Source organism: Trachurus japonicus, chromosome 1 (genome assembly GCF_045865225.1).
Source record: "Trachurus japonicus isolate A0001 chromosome 1, Traja_1.0".
In the NCBI taxonomy this organism is placed as follows: Eukaryota; Metazoa; Chordata; class Actinopteri; order Carangiformes; family Carangidae; genus Trachurus; species Trachurus japonicus.
The window spans coordinates 33,167,868-33,183,104 of record NC_140907.1 but is presented as its reverse complement, the minus strand read 5'-3'; the positions used below and the strand labels follow the sequence as shown (position 1 = coordinate 33,183,104).

Below are 15,237 nucleotides of genomic sequence, written 5' to 3'. Positions count from 1 at the left end.
ATAATGTCACTCTGCCTGATGCTCATGTATTCAGAAAAGTTGTTAGATGAATAAATATAAAGGACTTCCTGTAGGACTGTATGATCTTTGCTGCTGCATCTCTAAGGCGTCTCCCGAGGACAGTTTGGTGAAATCATGGAAGAGGAAATAAATCACTGTGAAGGGGAAATGGTGCAACACAGACAACACTAGTAACCACAAGTACAGTAGCTCATGTCCAACATGCTGAAAACCAGTAAACAGCTGCAATACATAGTTTTTATTACTGACTATTTGAAACGTACTACTTTGCGTTACGTTACTTTGCCCAAATACACAAAATGCATGTTGAATTTGTTACTCTACTATATTTTGTTCACAGTAATATTACACATCTATTGTAAATGTGTTCACACTGACATCCAGTGGCTGCGTACAGCAGCAACAATAACAGAACCACTTAGCACCACTTTGACTTTGACTGGAGCAGTCCAATGTTTATGGACTGATACACAAAGTAACAGTTGATAGGTTTAGACAGTATATCTTGAAATTTGTATGATTTTATCACATGTGAAAGCTCACTCTTTATTATTCAGTTGAAAAAGAAGTTATTGCTATGAGACAGGCTGTACTGCTGAAATAATAAAAAATATATAAAATAAATGCTGAAAATATAAAATAATAAAATAAAAAATTTGAAGTTGAAATCCTAACACCTCCTCAGGGCTGTGAATAAGCACTGTTGTACAGTCAGTGTGTGTAAGTAATAGATAATGTCGCCCTCTGCTGATCACTTCCTGTAACATCACCTCACTTTTTGCTCCCATCAAGAATTAAATCTCCACAGTTTCTTATAAATGATGTTTACGACACATTTCTGTTTCCTGTTCATACATTTATATCCTTCCTAACATGTTTGTTTATATTTTTCTGAACCTCAGTAACCACATGTCTTTCACAGCTGGATTCAGATATGACAAATGCATGATCATAATCAGAAATGTTATGATGTCCAGGTGACTTACATTGTCTGCCACATTGTAAATCACACATAGATTTTAATATGTACATTTTGTGTGAAAGTGATATTAAAGACACATCATTTATCATCATTTTCATTACATTTAAATGTCAGTATACTCTATACAGCTAGTGATGTTTTCTATTGCTCTTGAGGATTTTTGTCCAGTTTGCAAAACTTCTGAATGAGCGTGTAGTTGGTCATAGTGATGACTAACATTATGTGATGTGTGTGTCGTCGTCTGTCTGATGTGTTGTGGCTCTGGAAATTGAATTTCAGCAGCAGTTCAGCAGGAGATTGAAGGTTAAGAGCAGGATTTTCAGGTACTTAGGCTTTGCTGCGACTGAGTCATCTCTCTCTCTCTCTCTCTCTGACACACACATACTCACACACACACACATTCCTGTCTCACTGCATTCACAAGAACCTGTCATTGACATGCCGTATACCTTAAACCTAACCTTTAACTTAACCGTAGATGTTGTAATATATCTATTTATTTTCATTTAAGGTCTTATAACTGCAAAACTGCTTTTAGTTTAGTTTTCTATTATTTTTCTGATGTTTCCCTGTCAAAGAGGGGATGCATTTCACTAATTGTCTCAAACATCTAAATGTCTTGATGATTAAAATGATTAGTTATTGATTGAAAAGCAGGCAGGACCACTGCTGCTCTGCAGTCCCAAACAAACAAACCTACCACGTGACATGAGCTTTTCTCTCAGACTCTGGACATGAGACAGTTCAATGTGATGTCACAAAAGCTAAACTCATATCAACAGAGCCTCCAATCGTCAACTCAGTTTCTTCGTCTCAAAGTCTTTCATCTGAGTTCTGGACTTCAGAACTCACTAAAGATTGAACCCATGACCTCGAACCATCAGAACAGAGCTCTAATGTCATTGAGCATTTGAGTCTTTCAGGGCGTCATAGTGTTGCAGTTGCAGTGGTTATCGCTGTCTAGTAGCCTAATAGATGGATGGATTTGGGTTTTGGGTGGTTTGAAAGCCAAGTTCTTAACATTTGACTGTTACTTGTAGGAATCTTTAAAGGGATAGTTCAACATTTTGGCAAATTGGCCCATTGCTGCCTATAGTCATAGCAGTAGGTTTGTTACCTTTAATTGTCGGTGCAAGCTATTTTTAGAACGGCGGAGCAGAGCCATGAGCTGCTAGGCTAATGGGATTTCTTGGTTTCCCTCATCAAACTCATCAAATACACAATCCAACAACTCAAAGAATCTGACAGATATCGTATTGATTATCACTGGTAACTCCAAGAAACTGCTTTAAAGGGATAGTTCAGCATTTTGGCAAATTGGCTCTAAAACAACTCTGTCTGGTAACGTTCTGTTATTATCTCATAGCGTGGTGAATGTGCAGGTCACATCTTGTCCACCGGAGCGTTTTGGAGTTGTTGGATTGTGTATTTGATGAGTTTGATGAGGGGAAACCCCATTAGCCTCCGTAGCGTAGCTCTGAGCAGCTCGCGACTCTGCTCCGCCGTTTTAAAAATAGCTTGCACCGACAATTAAAGGTAACAAACCTATACTGCTATGACTATAGGGATTATGGCAATGGGCCAATTTGCCAAAATGTTGAACTAACCCTTAAAGTGTTTACAATGTCATTGGAGTTGACATTGACAGATGGAGTTGAACTTTAAAGTTAATCATCCACACAGAACCTGGGGACTGAACCCAAGACTTGGTTGGTTCATCGTCTCTTGAAGCATTTGTCTCTTTTTTTCTTCTTTTGGACATCGGAGAATCACAGTAATCAACCCCCTGACTGACCTCAAAACTTCTCAGTACTTCTCCAACTTCCTGAAGTGTTCTTCTTCAACATGGAGGAGTTTTTTTTTGACAGAGGTATAATTTTGCAGCATCTCTGCACTGTCGCTGTCCTGTGGCACGGTGAGTGTAATGACTCGTAGGTTCATTGTTGGATGGGCACACAAGTACACATACACACACACACACACACACACACACACAGAGGTCATTTTACTGGCTGTGGAGTTAAGCGTTTTCCCCTGTGTGGTTTAGATTGTCAGGTCGACCCAGGATTAGTGCTTCATGTTTCCTTAAGTACAATGATACGTTTACAAAATGACTATCCTTTTTTCCCAGAAGTGTCCCCGTCCTTTTGTCTGATTGGTTCTGACCCGATGAGCCGGTGCTGAAGATGAAGGGACATTACTGTAAAAAAAAAAAAACTTCAATATTTTTTTTTAGACGTCTAGATTACAAAGATTCTTCCTCGGCAGCACTTTATGGAAAGTTCATGTTAAATTATACGGGGGAAAAAAAGCCACAGCAGCTCTTGATCTTTTGACTTCCTCACTTCTATCTGTGCTATCTGTGACGTTTCTCCAATCCCAGTTCTTGAGCTCGGTCCAAGTCTCAGTCTGCCTCAGAGCTCAGAGCGGGCGGACAGACAAAAGCCCTAAAAAGGGGGTCTGGTCCCTCGACTCCCCTGGCTCTTTGTTCAAAGCGGGGCCGTGATGTACTCGCTGTTTTCAGAAAAGGGAACTCTTTTCAGCGAGGCCGTAAGGCGATCCTGGGCCTTTCCTTTCCTAGCCGGGGTGTGCCCCCGGGCGTCTCTGGTTTACCTGCGGGACCGCGAGGGGGGCGTGGCCAGGTGGGCTGGTTCCTGGGTGGAGGAGAGGAAAGCAGCTGGTCAGTGGAAAAGAGAAAGAGAAAGAGAGAGAGAGAGAGGATATAGAGGAAGGAGGGGAGGGATGGAGGGATGGATGTAAGGCGAGAACGCTGAGAAAGGACAAATAAACAAAGGTGGCGATGAGGGTCTGAGGTGAATTAATTGTATCAAGGCTCTTTCTCTCTCCGTGGCGACGGTCTCCAGAGACAGAGGGAACAGTAGACACTAGTGGATACAGTACTGAGCTACCAGACAGTAGCTTAGAGGAAACCTGCTGCAGCCTTTTGGAAACACATACATCCCATAGTTCCTCCCTAAAAAACGACTGTGTCAAGTGCACTATTGCGTTATTGTTCGCTCTCTTCCTGCAGATGAAGTGACATATCATGCAAATATTTAATCTTTAAACAACGTCTCCTCATGATTTTGTCACAGTTGCAGTGTGTTTTCTTCTGGTATATTAAAGGGATAGTTCAACATTTTGGCAAATTGGCCCATCGCCATAATCCCTATAGTGTTAGGAGTAGGTCCGTTACCTACGCTACGGAGGCTAATGGGATTTCTTGGTTTCCCTCATCAAACTCATCAAATACACAATCCAACAACTCCAAAACGCTCTGGTGGACAAGTTGTGACCTGCACATTCACCACGCTATGAGATAATAACAGAACGTTACCAGACAGAGTTGTTTTAGAGGTAAATTCATGCAAAACCGCTGATGCACGTTCCCGTCATTCTGTTATTATCTCATAGCGTGGTGAATGTGCAGGTCACAACTTGTCCACCAGAGCGTTTTGGAGTTGTTGGATTGTGTATTTGATGAGTTTGATGAGGGAAACCAAGAAATCCCATTAGCCTCCATAGCGTAGCTCTGAGCAGCTCACGGCTCTGCTCCGCTGTTCTAAAAATAGCTTGCACCGACAATTAAAGGTAATGAACCTACTGCTATGACTATAGGGATTATGGCAATGGGCCAATTTGCCAAAATGTTGAACTATCCCTTTAAAGCAGTTTCTTGGAGTTACCAGTGATAATCAATACGATGTCTGTCAGATTCTTTATGTGTGTTACTTGCATCATTAATCAGTCTTTGACTTTTAATTTAATTGCCTTCTTTTTTAATCTATCCACATTTTCCTTCATCACTCATACATCATCATTTGGATCGATTCCTCTCCTGGGAGCTCAGAGGAGTTCATACACAGTGTGATTTATGGCTGTAAATAATGTTGATTATATCAAACACATGCAGGACTCTCCACTTTACATCAACGTCAAAGCTGCTCTGACACCTGCAGAGCATCATATGTAAGAATCATCATATTTATATAGTTTCCTTTCAAAATAAGGTGGATTTACTGACATGAATCTTCAGTGGGAGTAAACTCTGTCTTTCAACATAGTTATATATTGAGCTAAAAATATTAACTGACTCATTTAGGGAGGCTGTGTGTTGCACAACAGGAAATTGTGCTTTAATGATGCTTAAAATAAAAAACTTTTTAAATGAAACTCTGTATTTGCAAAGTCATGACTTTACGAGTTGACGTATAGCAGTTTTACAGCCGAGCTGCGGTGAAAGAAAAGGAGTGTAACTGTAACTCCTGAGTGCTGCAGAGGAGGAAGGACGAAGGCGGCGGAGTGTTTTGCTGTGGTTTGCTGTTTCTGGATGAGTGAACAGATGGCATCATGCTCATTGGGCCGTGATATGTTGTCTGATGTGTATGGTTTGTGATTGATTGTTATTACTGGCAGTGACAGCGCGGCTGGTATTGTTTTCACACTCACACTGAGTTTGTGTGTACTGTGTGAGTTTGTGTCATCGTGACAAAATATGCGATAGGAAACCGAGGGGTGGTTTGGAGAACTTTGGCAGGTTTTTATTTGTGTGTGTTTCTGTCTCAAGTTAAAATGGGAAACTGGTCCCAGACTCCTGGACCAGTGGTGTGCAACCTGAGTGTCAAGGACAAGGACAACTGCAAGGAATTGGTCTTTTATTCTTCTTTAAACTCTTAAACTCGTCTTTCATCCTCCAAATTCACTACAATGATCTTGTATTATTGTATGTGACAAATAAACTCTCTTGAATCTTGAATCTTGAAATGCAGGACTGCATTAAAGGTCCAGTGTGTAATAATTGGCAAGGTTTATAGGCAACATCTAAATATACTACCCATGGATATAAGTGTATAATCACTATAAAATAAAATTTGTTTGGTTTTTGTAGCCTTATAATTATTCTTTTACTGTATATATACATATAGCAAGGGTCTTGCTTTAGAGAGTGTCGCCATCTTGCGCCGCCATATTTGTACGGCAGCCCGAATGGAAAATCCAGCCAACCAGAGAGCTTTTTTGCATTCATAAATAAACCAATGAAGAAAAAGGCGGAAAGAAAGAAGAAGGAGGAGGAAACAACCGAGAGAGTGAGTTAGATCTTCAAACGATTTTTTTTGTCCTCGGAGGCCACCGTCATTTTGCCGACAGGAAGGGTGAGTGCGAGCTAGCACTGCAAACTAGAATCTGAACGCTAGATATTACAGTTTTCCCCCCATTTTACACACTCGACCTTTAAAAAGTAGAAAATCTCCTCACATAAATTTTGAGAGTGCTATTGGGGAGCATTTCCAAGGTATGATCTCTGTCAACATGGGAATTGAACCCATGACCTTTAATATCAGGACTCACACGTTATGCAGAGCTAGACAGACACATGGTCATCTCACTCTGTCTGAGCACTGATATGAAGGAGATGCCAACCTGAGTGAGTGAGTGAGTGAGTGTGGAGAGTCAGAGGAGTCCCTGATACATTCATCTGGATAGGAAGAGGAATTTCTTTATTTAAAACAGGGACAATGCACAAATAAACATTTATCTTGTAGGACAAGGAAAGATGTATTGAACCAGGTTATAGCAGCATTTGCTAATTTCCAACTGTAGTCCCTATGAGCAGGTATGAGCAGATGAAAATACACCTAACAGTTCAGCGGGTCATGACTTTGGATTGGGAGGCTGGGGGTTTGAATCCCAACTGACCTATCAAGGGTTGGGACCCTCAGCTCCACCATACAGTAGTGTTATCTGACAGCTGGATAGTTCATGTGACCGAAGAAGCTGACGATACAAGAATACAGTCTCAATTCAAGGTTTCACTTGTGAAGGTTTCAACCTTTCTGCTGGTCTTCTTCAGATAGCTAGAGGTTGTTTGTGGTTGCTGGGCTAAAAAAAAAAAAAGTTTCAAGATCAATGGAAAGTTTGAACATCAAAAGTTCCATCACAATCACTGCAGAAGAGGACAATGAAATATGGTCAAAAGCTAAATAAAAAGCAGATACACACTTATTCTTCCACATTATATATCTTATAATTAAACTTGAGTACTTTATGGTCAATTTTATATTATTTACAAATATGCCAATGTCTCCGTGGCCTTAATGTGGTTCAGTCAGCTAATTCATCTTTATATGTCAAAGGTATATTTAAATAAAACTTCCTATTTAACCAAATAATTGGAACATTAGAATACATAGCCATACAACACCTTCCTTCCATATAATATTATGTATTTTTTTTAACCTACTATGTGCAAATAAAACCGGAAGTACAATTTAAAGGTGGTGTTTTATTTTGAAAGCCCTGTCAGGAAGTCCCGTCATTTCATTCCGCCTGCAGCTTGACAGTGTAATGACAGGGTGGGCTGAGTTGCGTCTATGACCAAGTCACAAATACATCCTAGTGACAGCGGCGTTTACGCAGAAAATGAGCGGAAACCAGTCGCCTCATGACTCTGAGCTGATAACAGGTGACATTTAAAATGAGTAACTCGCTTAAAGATCAATATTAGTCCGATCAACGGTCCACAATGATACAGATCAAGAGTTAATTAATGAGGAACAGCGACGGTAACGGTGAAGAAGGAAGAGGAGGTGATGGGGAAGCGAAGTTAGACCAAAACAAACTGGAAACCTAACGGAACATGGCTCTACCACTCTGTGGGATCTAAACAACTTTTTCTTTTCTTTTCTTTATTTTTTTGTTCTACAATGCATAAGAGATGGATGCGGCGGAGGTTTCCTGTCTTGATTTTCACCTTCTTCATCATTCTCTACGTGGATTTTCAATTACGCACCAGCAACCCCCCCAGACTCAGGGTGGTCCACGACCATCCAGCCCCCGGTGCGCACCACCGCGCCATCCAGCAGGCTGCCTCCATCCTGCCGGCCAACGATGCGCACAAGCCGGCTGGTACTAATAATAACAGTGGTAGTGCTGCTGGTGGTGGAGGAGACGGTGGACTCCCGGTCCCTGAGGGCGCACGTGTCACCGAGCCGCAGCTGAGGCACGAGGACATCTTCATCGCGGTGAAGACCACCGGGAGGTTCCACGAGACGCGTCTGGCGCTGCTTTTGGAGACATGGATCTCCAGAACCAAGGCGCATGTGAGTCCATGATGAAGCTGTTGTTATTGTGTGTGTGTGTTTTTTAAAGGCATAAGCAACTAGCACCTGCTTGGGGCCCCGTGACTATTGGGCCCCCCCAAAAAAGCAAGTAACGTTTTAAAATTGTAGTGCGTAACTTTTGTCGATCCTTAGAGAAACACTGCGTAATTACAAAAAAAACTTTAATTTTTGTTGCATTTCAAATTGTTGTTGCACTTTTCTGTTGTAGTAGGATATTTAAAACCAAAAATTTTAAAAAGCAGATGTGTTTACAGTAAATACATTGTCTGTTGGTTTATTTTGTTACTTTTAGTCGACCTTTTGGTGACATTCAGTATCCCAGTACTATATCATTTGAAGATTAACTGTAAATCAACCCCAGGCTGCACTTTTAGTTGAATTTGGTGCCATTTCAGAATAAAAACCATAGATGGGTAAAAACCTGGCAGGATATGATGATTCGTAATGACAGAGTAAAAAATGAAACAGTATTATTGGCAGTAATAGAGGAGGACACCAAAATAAAGATTGTGCTTAGGGCCCCATGGGGGTTTGGGCCGGCCCTGCATGAGCTCCACTGCACCAGTAGAAAACCACTAGAATTCAGTAGAACTGCACTAGAGGGCTTTTTGTGAGTATATAGGTCATAACGGGAAAGTCCAGAGGACAGAGGGAATGTAAGGTGTCTTAATCAAAACAGACACATGTTCATATTATGGATCCATAGAGTAGTGTTGATTTGAACTCATGAGCTCATCTCTAGTCATTATTTTATCATGTGTCTAACTCATCATTAGGCCTGTGACAAGACACGAGCTGTCCTCCAGACGGTGACATGAAATCATCCACTTCCTTCCTGTTTCACAGCCACAAGACTGATCTTTGTGACTGATGTGTTGAAGTGACTTCCTCCCTGACAGAAAAGTTGTTTGGTTTATTGATCCAATTGCAAAGAACATGAAACCACAGGTGTAAATTCCTGGTTAGACTGGCTGTTGAAACTGAAGAACCAGACCATGCACCTGTTTTCTCACGAGAAGATTTTTGTGACTTTGATATCAATTTTTCCAAAATGAAAAATGTAGTTGTTCCCACTGTTTTAAGGATAAGTTTAATGTAAAAACTCCAGAGGTGATACAGCAGCCAATTAGATTAGCATTAAGACCTGAAACTGGAGGTCACAGCTCCTCAGTTGTGTCACATCTCCAGTTCCCCAAGAAAACCTTTAACTCAACTCGTATCTCTTGTCAATCTAATCTGAACAAACACCAAAGACCTCAGCTGATATAGAAAGTTAGTGGTGGGTAGGTGTTGCATTACAGTAACTTCTTGGAGTCTCAACTTTCATCATCACAGTGATGAAACAAGGCCGTATTGAAAAGTTTGCACATGCTAAGCTAAGATAAACTCCTGGCCACATTTTTAGCTTGTTCACGTCCATTTATTTAGATTTTCCTTTAGCCATCTCCTCTTTGATAATGTTGTGGTATTGAAACCGGTCTTGAGACGACATATTCAAGGTCTTGGTCTTGTCTCGCTCTCAGTCTCATTTGAGCTGGACTCTGGACTCAAGACCTCAGCTGCAGTGACAGCTTTTTTTCTTTTTCTAATATTAATTTCTAGTAATTCAATAACTTTAAGATAATTAAAATTGTTCTAGTACATGCTGTGCTGTGTTCTTCTGTTTAATCCAAACTTTGTTTTAAATAATATGGTTTAGAATTTATATGAAATGATCTTCTCAGGAAGTCTTTTAGCCGAGGGATATGTAGGTAAATATCAAGCCACATTATTATAATGTATTACACCTAATAATTAGGTTATTATCAGTTCTGGTACTGAATATAGTCATATAGTCAAAGTCTTGATATGCTCTGGTCTCGGGTTAGGTGGTCTTGACCACACTTCCTTTAGAGTCCAATTAAAAAAATCTACACACACACACATACCCTCTTGTTGTCTTGCAGAGAGACATTGTCACACATACTGTACATGAGGCTGCATTTGTAAATAAGAAATTGTTCTTAATCGCTTGCCTGGGTAAATAAAGGTTAAATAAATAACTAAAATAAATAAAACATGACACTTTACCAGGAGTCTCAGAGTTCGAGACGAGGCTCATAAATCATATAGGATGGATGGACAGGACTGATACAAGACACAGCACACAGCTTATTCTGTCACCAACAGTGGAAGAGTAAATACACAGACAAGTGTCAGGTTATAGGAACAGCCAAATAACACAGTAAAAGTCCTGTTATAAATATAATATAATGATCAGTTTGGAGGGAGTACTTTTTTAAACTGTTCAACTCCACACTGACTGGTGTTTCTGTTATTTTGTCCACCCCTTTCAAATCATTACAAAGCAACCTGTTGAGTGAATTCCTCTTCAACAGCCTCAACATAACCTTCATGGATTACAGTCCTGTTGTAGCAGACTGCATCAGTTTTAGCTTTGTCTTCATAAAAAACTTAAGTGCACATTAATTAGAAAATGAGTCATGATGAATATTTAATAAACCTTGTTTAGTTTGTTTTCTTTTGAGAAGTGACACAGAAGAGCAGTTTACGTCTTGTTCTCCGCCTCAGACTTTTTAGAGAAGTGTTCATTTAAAATCGAGGCCTTCGTTATGAGCGAAAGAGGAAGATACCGTCAGTTTCTTCCTCTTTTTCGTGCAAAAGCAACACACAAGACTGCTCGGCCCACAAAAAAAGCAAAACAGATCCACTTATATATAGCCTACATGTGCATCGGGATGTGGACACACAAAGATGCGAGTATAGATGAGAAAACACACACACACACACACACACACACGCTGACACAGGAAGCTGTGCAGGCAGGTTGTCTGGGCCGAGGGGAAGCAGCCGCCATGTGGAGACTATGTTAACAATACTGAACCGGAAGCTGGTCACAGAACAGGAAGTGGAGAGACAGAACAGGCTGAACCTCACTTCAACCCCACCCCCACCCCCCCCACCACCACACACACACACACACACACACATACATACAGTACACACACACACACTCACATTGTCACTTCACTTCTAACCAGCTTGGCGGCGACTCTCACTGAACACTGTGTTGCTAATGTAGTCGCCTTAGAGCCGGAAACAGCAGCGCTGAAGCAGAGAAGTTTTTGGTGGTGGTTAGGTGTGATCGCAAGAGGAAGGAAGAGGAACCAGAGCTGACGGAGCCACGTTAACAGATCTCTGACCAGACGCTTATGTCAGCACGCTGATACAGTGACTGTAGCCTACTGTGCTGCTAACACAATGATGTTTAGCAGTTTTACTATGTTTACGATCTTAAAGGGATAGTTCACTCAAAATTTAAATTTCACTCATTATCACCCTCATGTCGACTAAGGGTTGGGAGAAGTTTCAGAGTCCTCCGTGCCTTCTCGGAGTTACAGGGGGGCTCGGCGCAGCACTGCACTGCCATATGACGGTAGCAAACTTTTCTTCGTCCAAAAAGACACACCAAAAAACATCCAAATACCTCCATAGTGCTCGTCTGTAATGTCCCTCTTGTATTGAAGCCCCAATACAACATGAGAAATTGTTCCGGAAAAAATTTAATAAGTCTATATTTTAAGCTTGTTTGTAGCGGAAGCTCCCAGTGTTGCTCTGCCTGAATCTCGCGTGATTTGCGGAGCCGTGAACTGGGTGTCAATGCAAATCGCACGAAATTTGCACAGACACAGGCAAAGCAGTGAACTGAGACACTGGGAGCTTCCGCTACAAACAAGCTTAAAACATAGACTTATTTAATTTTTTTCGGAACAATTTCTCATGTTGGGGCTTCAATACAAGAGGGACATTACAGACGAGCAGCATGTAGGTATTTGGATGTTTTTTGGTGTGTCTTTTTGGACGAAGAAAAGTGAGCTCCGTTCGCAACCGTCATATGGACATGCAGTGGTGCACGGAGCCCCGCTGTAACTCAGAGAAGCCATGGATAACTCTGAAACTTCTCCCAGAAATTTCAATTTTGAGTGAACTATCCCTTTAATTCAGCCTGCTAATTAGCATTAAATACAAATAGTACATAGCTGAAGCTGATGAGGAGGTAATTCGTTTTTCTAATATGGTTCAATTTGCTCTGGTGGTGACACTGAGGATCGTTGACACAAGTGTGGCCAGGCTTACCTTTAGAAATAGAAATGGACCCCTCCCAGTGGATGTGGTGCAATCCAGCTGTCCTGCAACTTCTGGGGAAACCTAACACAGCGCTAGAACGTGTCAGACGATTGTAGCTAAATTATTGCCGGCGAGAAAGAAGTCTGGGCTAACTTGTTTGGCCTGATGCCGCTGTGACCCGTCCCTACAACTCAAAATCTTACCAAGAATATTTGTCTTATTTCTAGTCAAAACAAATCTAATTCTACTTAAAATAAGACTCATCACTTTTAAAAGTAACTTGTTTTTAGACACTTTTTACTTTTTTCCAAACATATTTTCACTTGAAATAAGTAGAAAAAATCTGATAATGGAGCAAGTTTTTCTTTCTTATTACAAGCACAAAAAACTTACTTTCACTGGCAGATTTTTCTAAAAACAAGTACATTTTTAGGTGATGAGTCTTATTTTAACTGGAAAGAGATTAGTTTTGACTAAAATTGAGACATTTTGACAAGAAATAAGACAAATATTCTTGGAAAGATTTTGAGTTTTTGGGTTGAGTGGTTGAAAATTGAACGGTTCATCCTTGGTAGAAACCTTGTCCTGGTGGTGGCGCTATGGAAAAAATTGATAGCTCATCAAAGTAATGAATCCATCATAATCCACCATACTTTAATTTACCACAGAAAAAGCATGCAGTCCTATCTGACTTGTGAAAACCCAGTTCAGTATCAGCTGGGATAGTTCTAATAAACTAAAGTGTCAGATTTTCATTCAACACAAGAGTTATTGCTCCCCTGGCTGTGTCTTCTTAGATGTCAGTGTGGTAGGGCAGCTTGTGTTTGGCCTCACAGGACCAACACTGATGGAGCAGATATTTATTGAACCTGAAAGCTCATCAGGAGTTTAAAAAGCTTGAATCAATACTTGTCAGTTTTTGGTTTGAAATGGCTGTAATGGGAGGCTCTCAAGTGTCAGTCTGTCTATCGGTCTATCTACTTGTCTTGTCATCTCTCGCTAACTACCTTGGTTACTATTTGTCTATGTTGCTAGCCGTCTTACTGCTAATTAGCTGGGTTAGTAGCTTGAAGGAATAGTTGTAGCTACATTTTGGGAAACATGCAGATTTGCTTTATTTCCAAGAGCTGTTTTAGAAGCCAACTTAGCTAAGCATTAAGTCTGACTGTCTATATGTCTTGCTAGCTAAGTATCTTGCTAGTTATCCCTCATTAACCATCTGTCTAGCCTTAAATTGATTGCTATTTATCCATGTTGTTAGCCATCTTGCTGCTAATTAGCTTTTGTTTTGCATTTTTGGAAACATGACAATCCAAAAGCCATTTTAGAAGCCAACTTAGCTAAAGCATAAAGCCTGTACATAGCAGGAAGCTCTGTGGAGAGGTAAAAAAAAAGTTTTGATTGCCATTTTCGCCCCTCAAGTCTGGACATCATCAGGATAATGCTAAATAGGCCACAAAAGACAGCAAAAAAGTTTATTTCCCCCCAATATCTCTCCATTCCTTCCTACTTTGACATATAACGTGGTATTAAATAAAATATTGTGATTGTTGGGTCCGGTCTGAGAAGCAGCCAGATAAATCTACATGAAACATTTTCCTCTCTACCCCTCAATTACCCTGTGTGCGGTGTCCCTTGGGCTACCTCACATAGTGAAGGTCCAAATGAATGAATCTGAAAGCCAGATTCCCCATCATGCAGCCAAGGAATCGCTAAAGTATAGATCAAAAACCTTATCTCGATATATTACAGTCATTTTGTGCTATGGAGCAGCACAAATCTTACTTAATAGCCCTTTAACAACGTGAAAAACAAGGTGAGATTTATGCATCCCTGCCTGACCTCAGTAAAACGTCCTCTCAAACCCTGTTTATGAGCCACTGCGAGGCGACACTCTGGCATTTTTTTTTGTTCCGCGACCCAGGTTGACTGATTTCAGGGCAGGTAGTTTAGTTTGAGTTACGACTGAAGGAGGAGGAAACTAATCGTGATGGCGGCTCTTTCTCATGGGGGTTTTTTACTGGGGTAGATGGTGGCAGTGGTGGTGGCTGTTGTAGTTGTAGTGACAGCAGAGAGGAGGATTGATCCAGGTATCTCATTACGCCTCCTCCTGCTTCACTGAGAATGGGATAAGAAGCAGGGATGGACGAAGGCATTAAAAAAAGGACCTTCGGGAAAACAAGTGGGGAAGAGAAGAAGGGGTTTGATTGGTATTAAAATGACCAGAGCGAAGATTTAGAAGTTGTTTGATGGCACTGCAGGACACAGAGCGAGAGGGGGGGGGGGGGGGGGCATTAAGAGCTGATGGATGAACTGGGGTTGGTACAGTAAAACAGTGTGCTTAAATGGATGCAGCCTTTCTTTCCGAGTGCAGCGAGAAGAGAATATTATGGAGATTAGTCACTTTAATGTCTACACGCACTCGTTGCTCTATCTTTGTGAGGACACCCATTGACATAATGCATTCCCTTGCCCCTCACCCAAACCTTAAAATGATAGTTTGAGTTATTTGACGCGGGGTTGTATGAGGTACTTATCTAAAGTCAGCGTATTACCTGCAGTAGATTTGAGGCACTGCGCTCCCAGGAGTGCCAGTACAGGAGGAGGAGTGATGTGCTGCCGAGGATGGAGACGACCTGTTAGCTGCTTAAAAAACGTCCACCTCAAAAACCCAATATCCGTTTAAGTACATGCTATATTTTGAGTACTTTCACGGCTTTGTCTTGCCGTCAGACAGCCTTTTACTTTGCCACTGCACGTTCCAAACCACTGAACTTCCATAGTCCTACAAAGTAATACAATGACAATGGATAAAGAAACTCACACAACCCCTACGTCAGACAACCCAAACATTAACTTTAAGCATCACGACTAAATCCCCAACCCATAACCTAAATCTAACTCTACACTGACTCCTTAAAAACTAAGTCTACACCATCAAACATCCAGAGTTACACTGTCAGAAGAGGCAAACCAGGCAAATGG

General features: G+C 41.1%; 1 protein-coding gene across 1 annotated transcript in view; it reads left to right on the top strand.

The window, feature by feature from the left end:
• The first annotated feature begins 7,418 nt into the window (after positions 1–7,418).
• mfng (MFNG O-fucosylpeptide 3-beta-N-acetylglucosaminyltransferase) overlaps positions 7,419–15,237 on the top strand; it is a 28,329-nt gene continuing 20,510 nt past the window's right edge. The window contains exon 1 of the mRNA XM_085785649.1: positions 7,419–8,103. Coding sequence (XP_085641775.1) covers positions 7,708–8,103 — 396 coding nt within the window. The 5' untranslated portion in view covers positions 7,419–7,707. The remainder of the gene's footprint in view (positions 8,104–15,237) is intronic.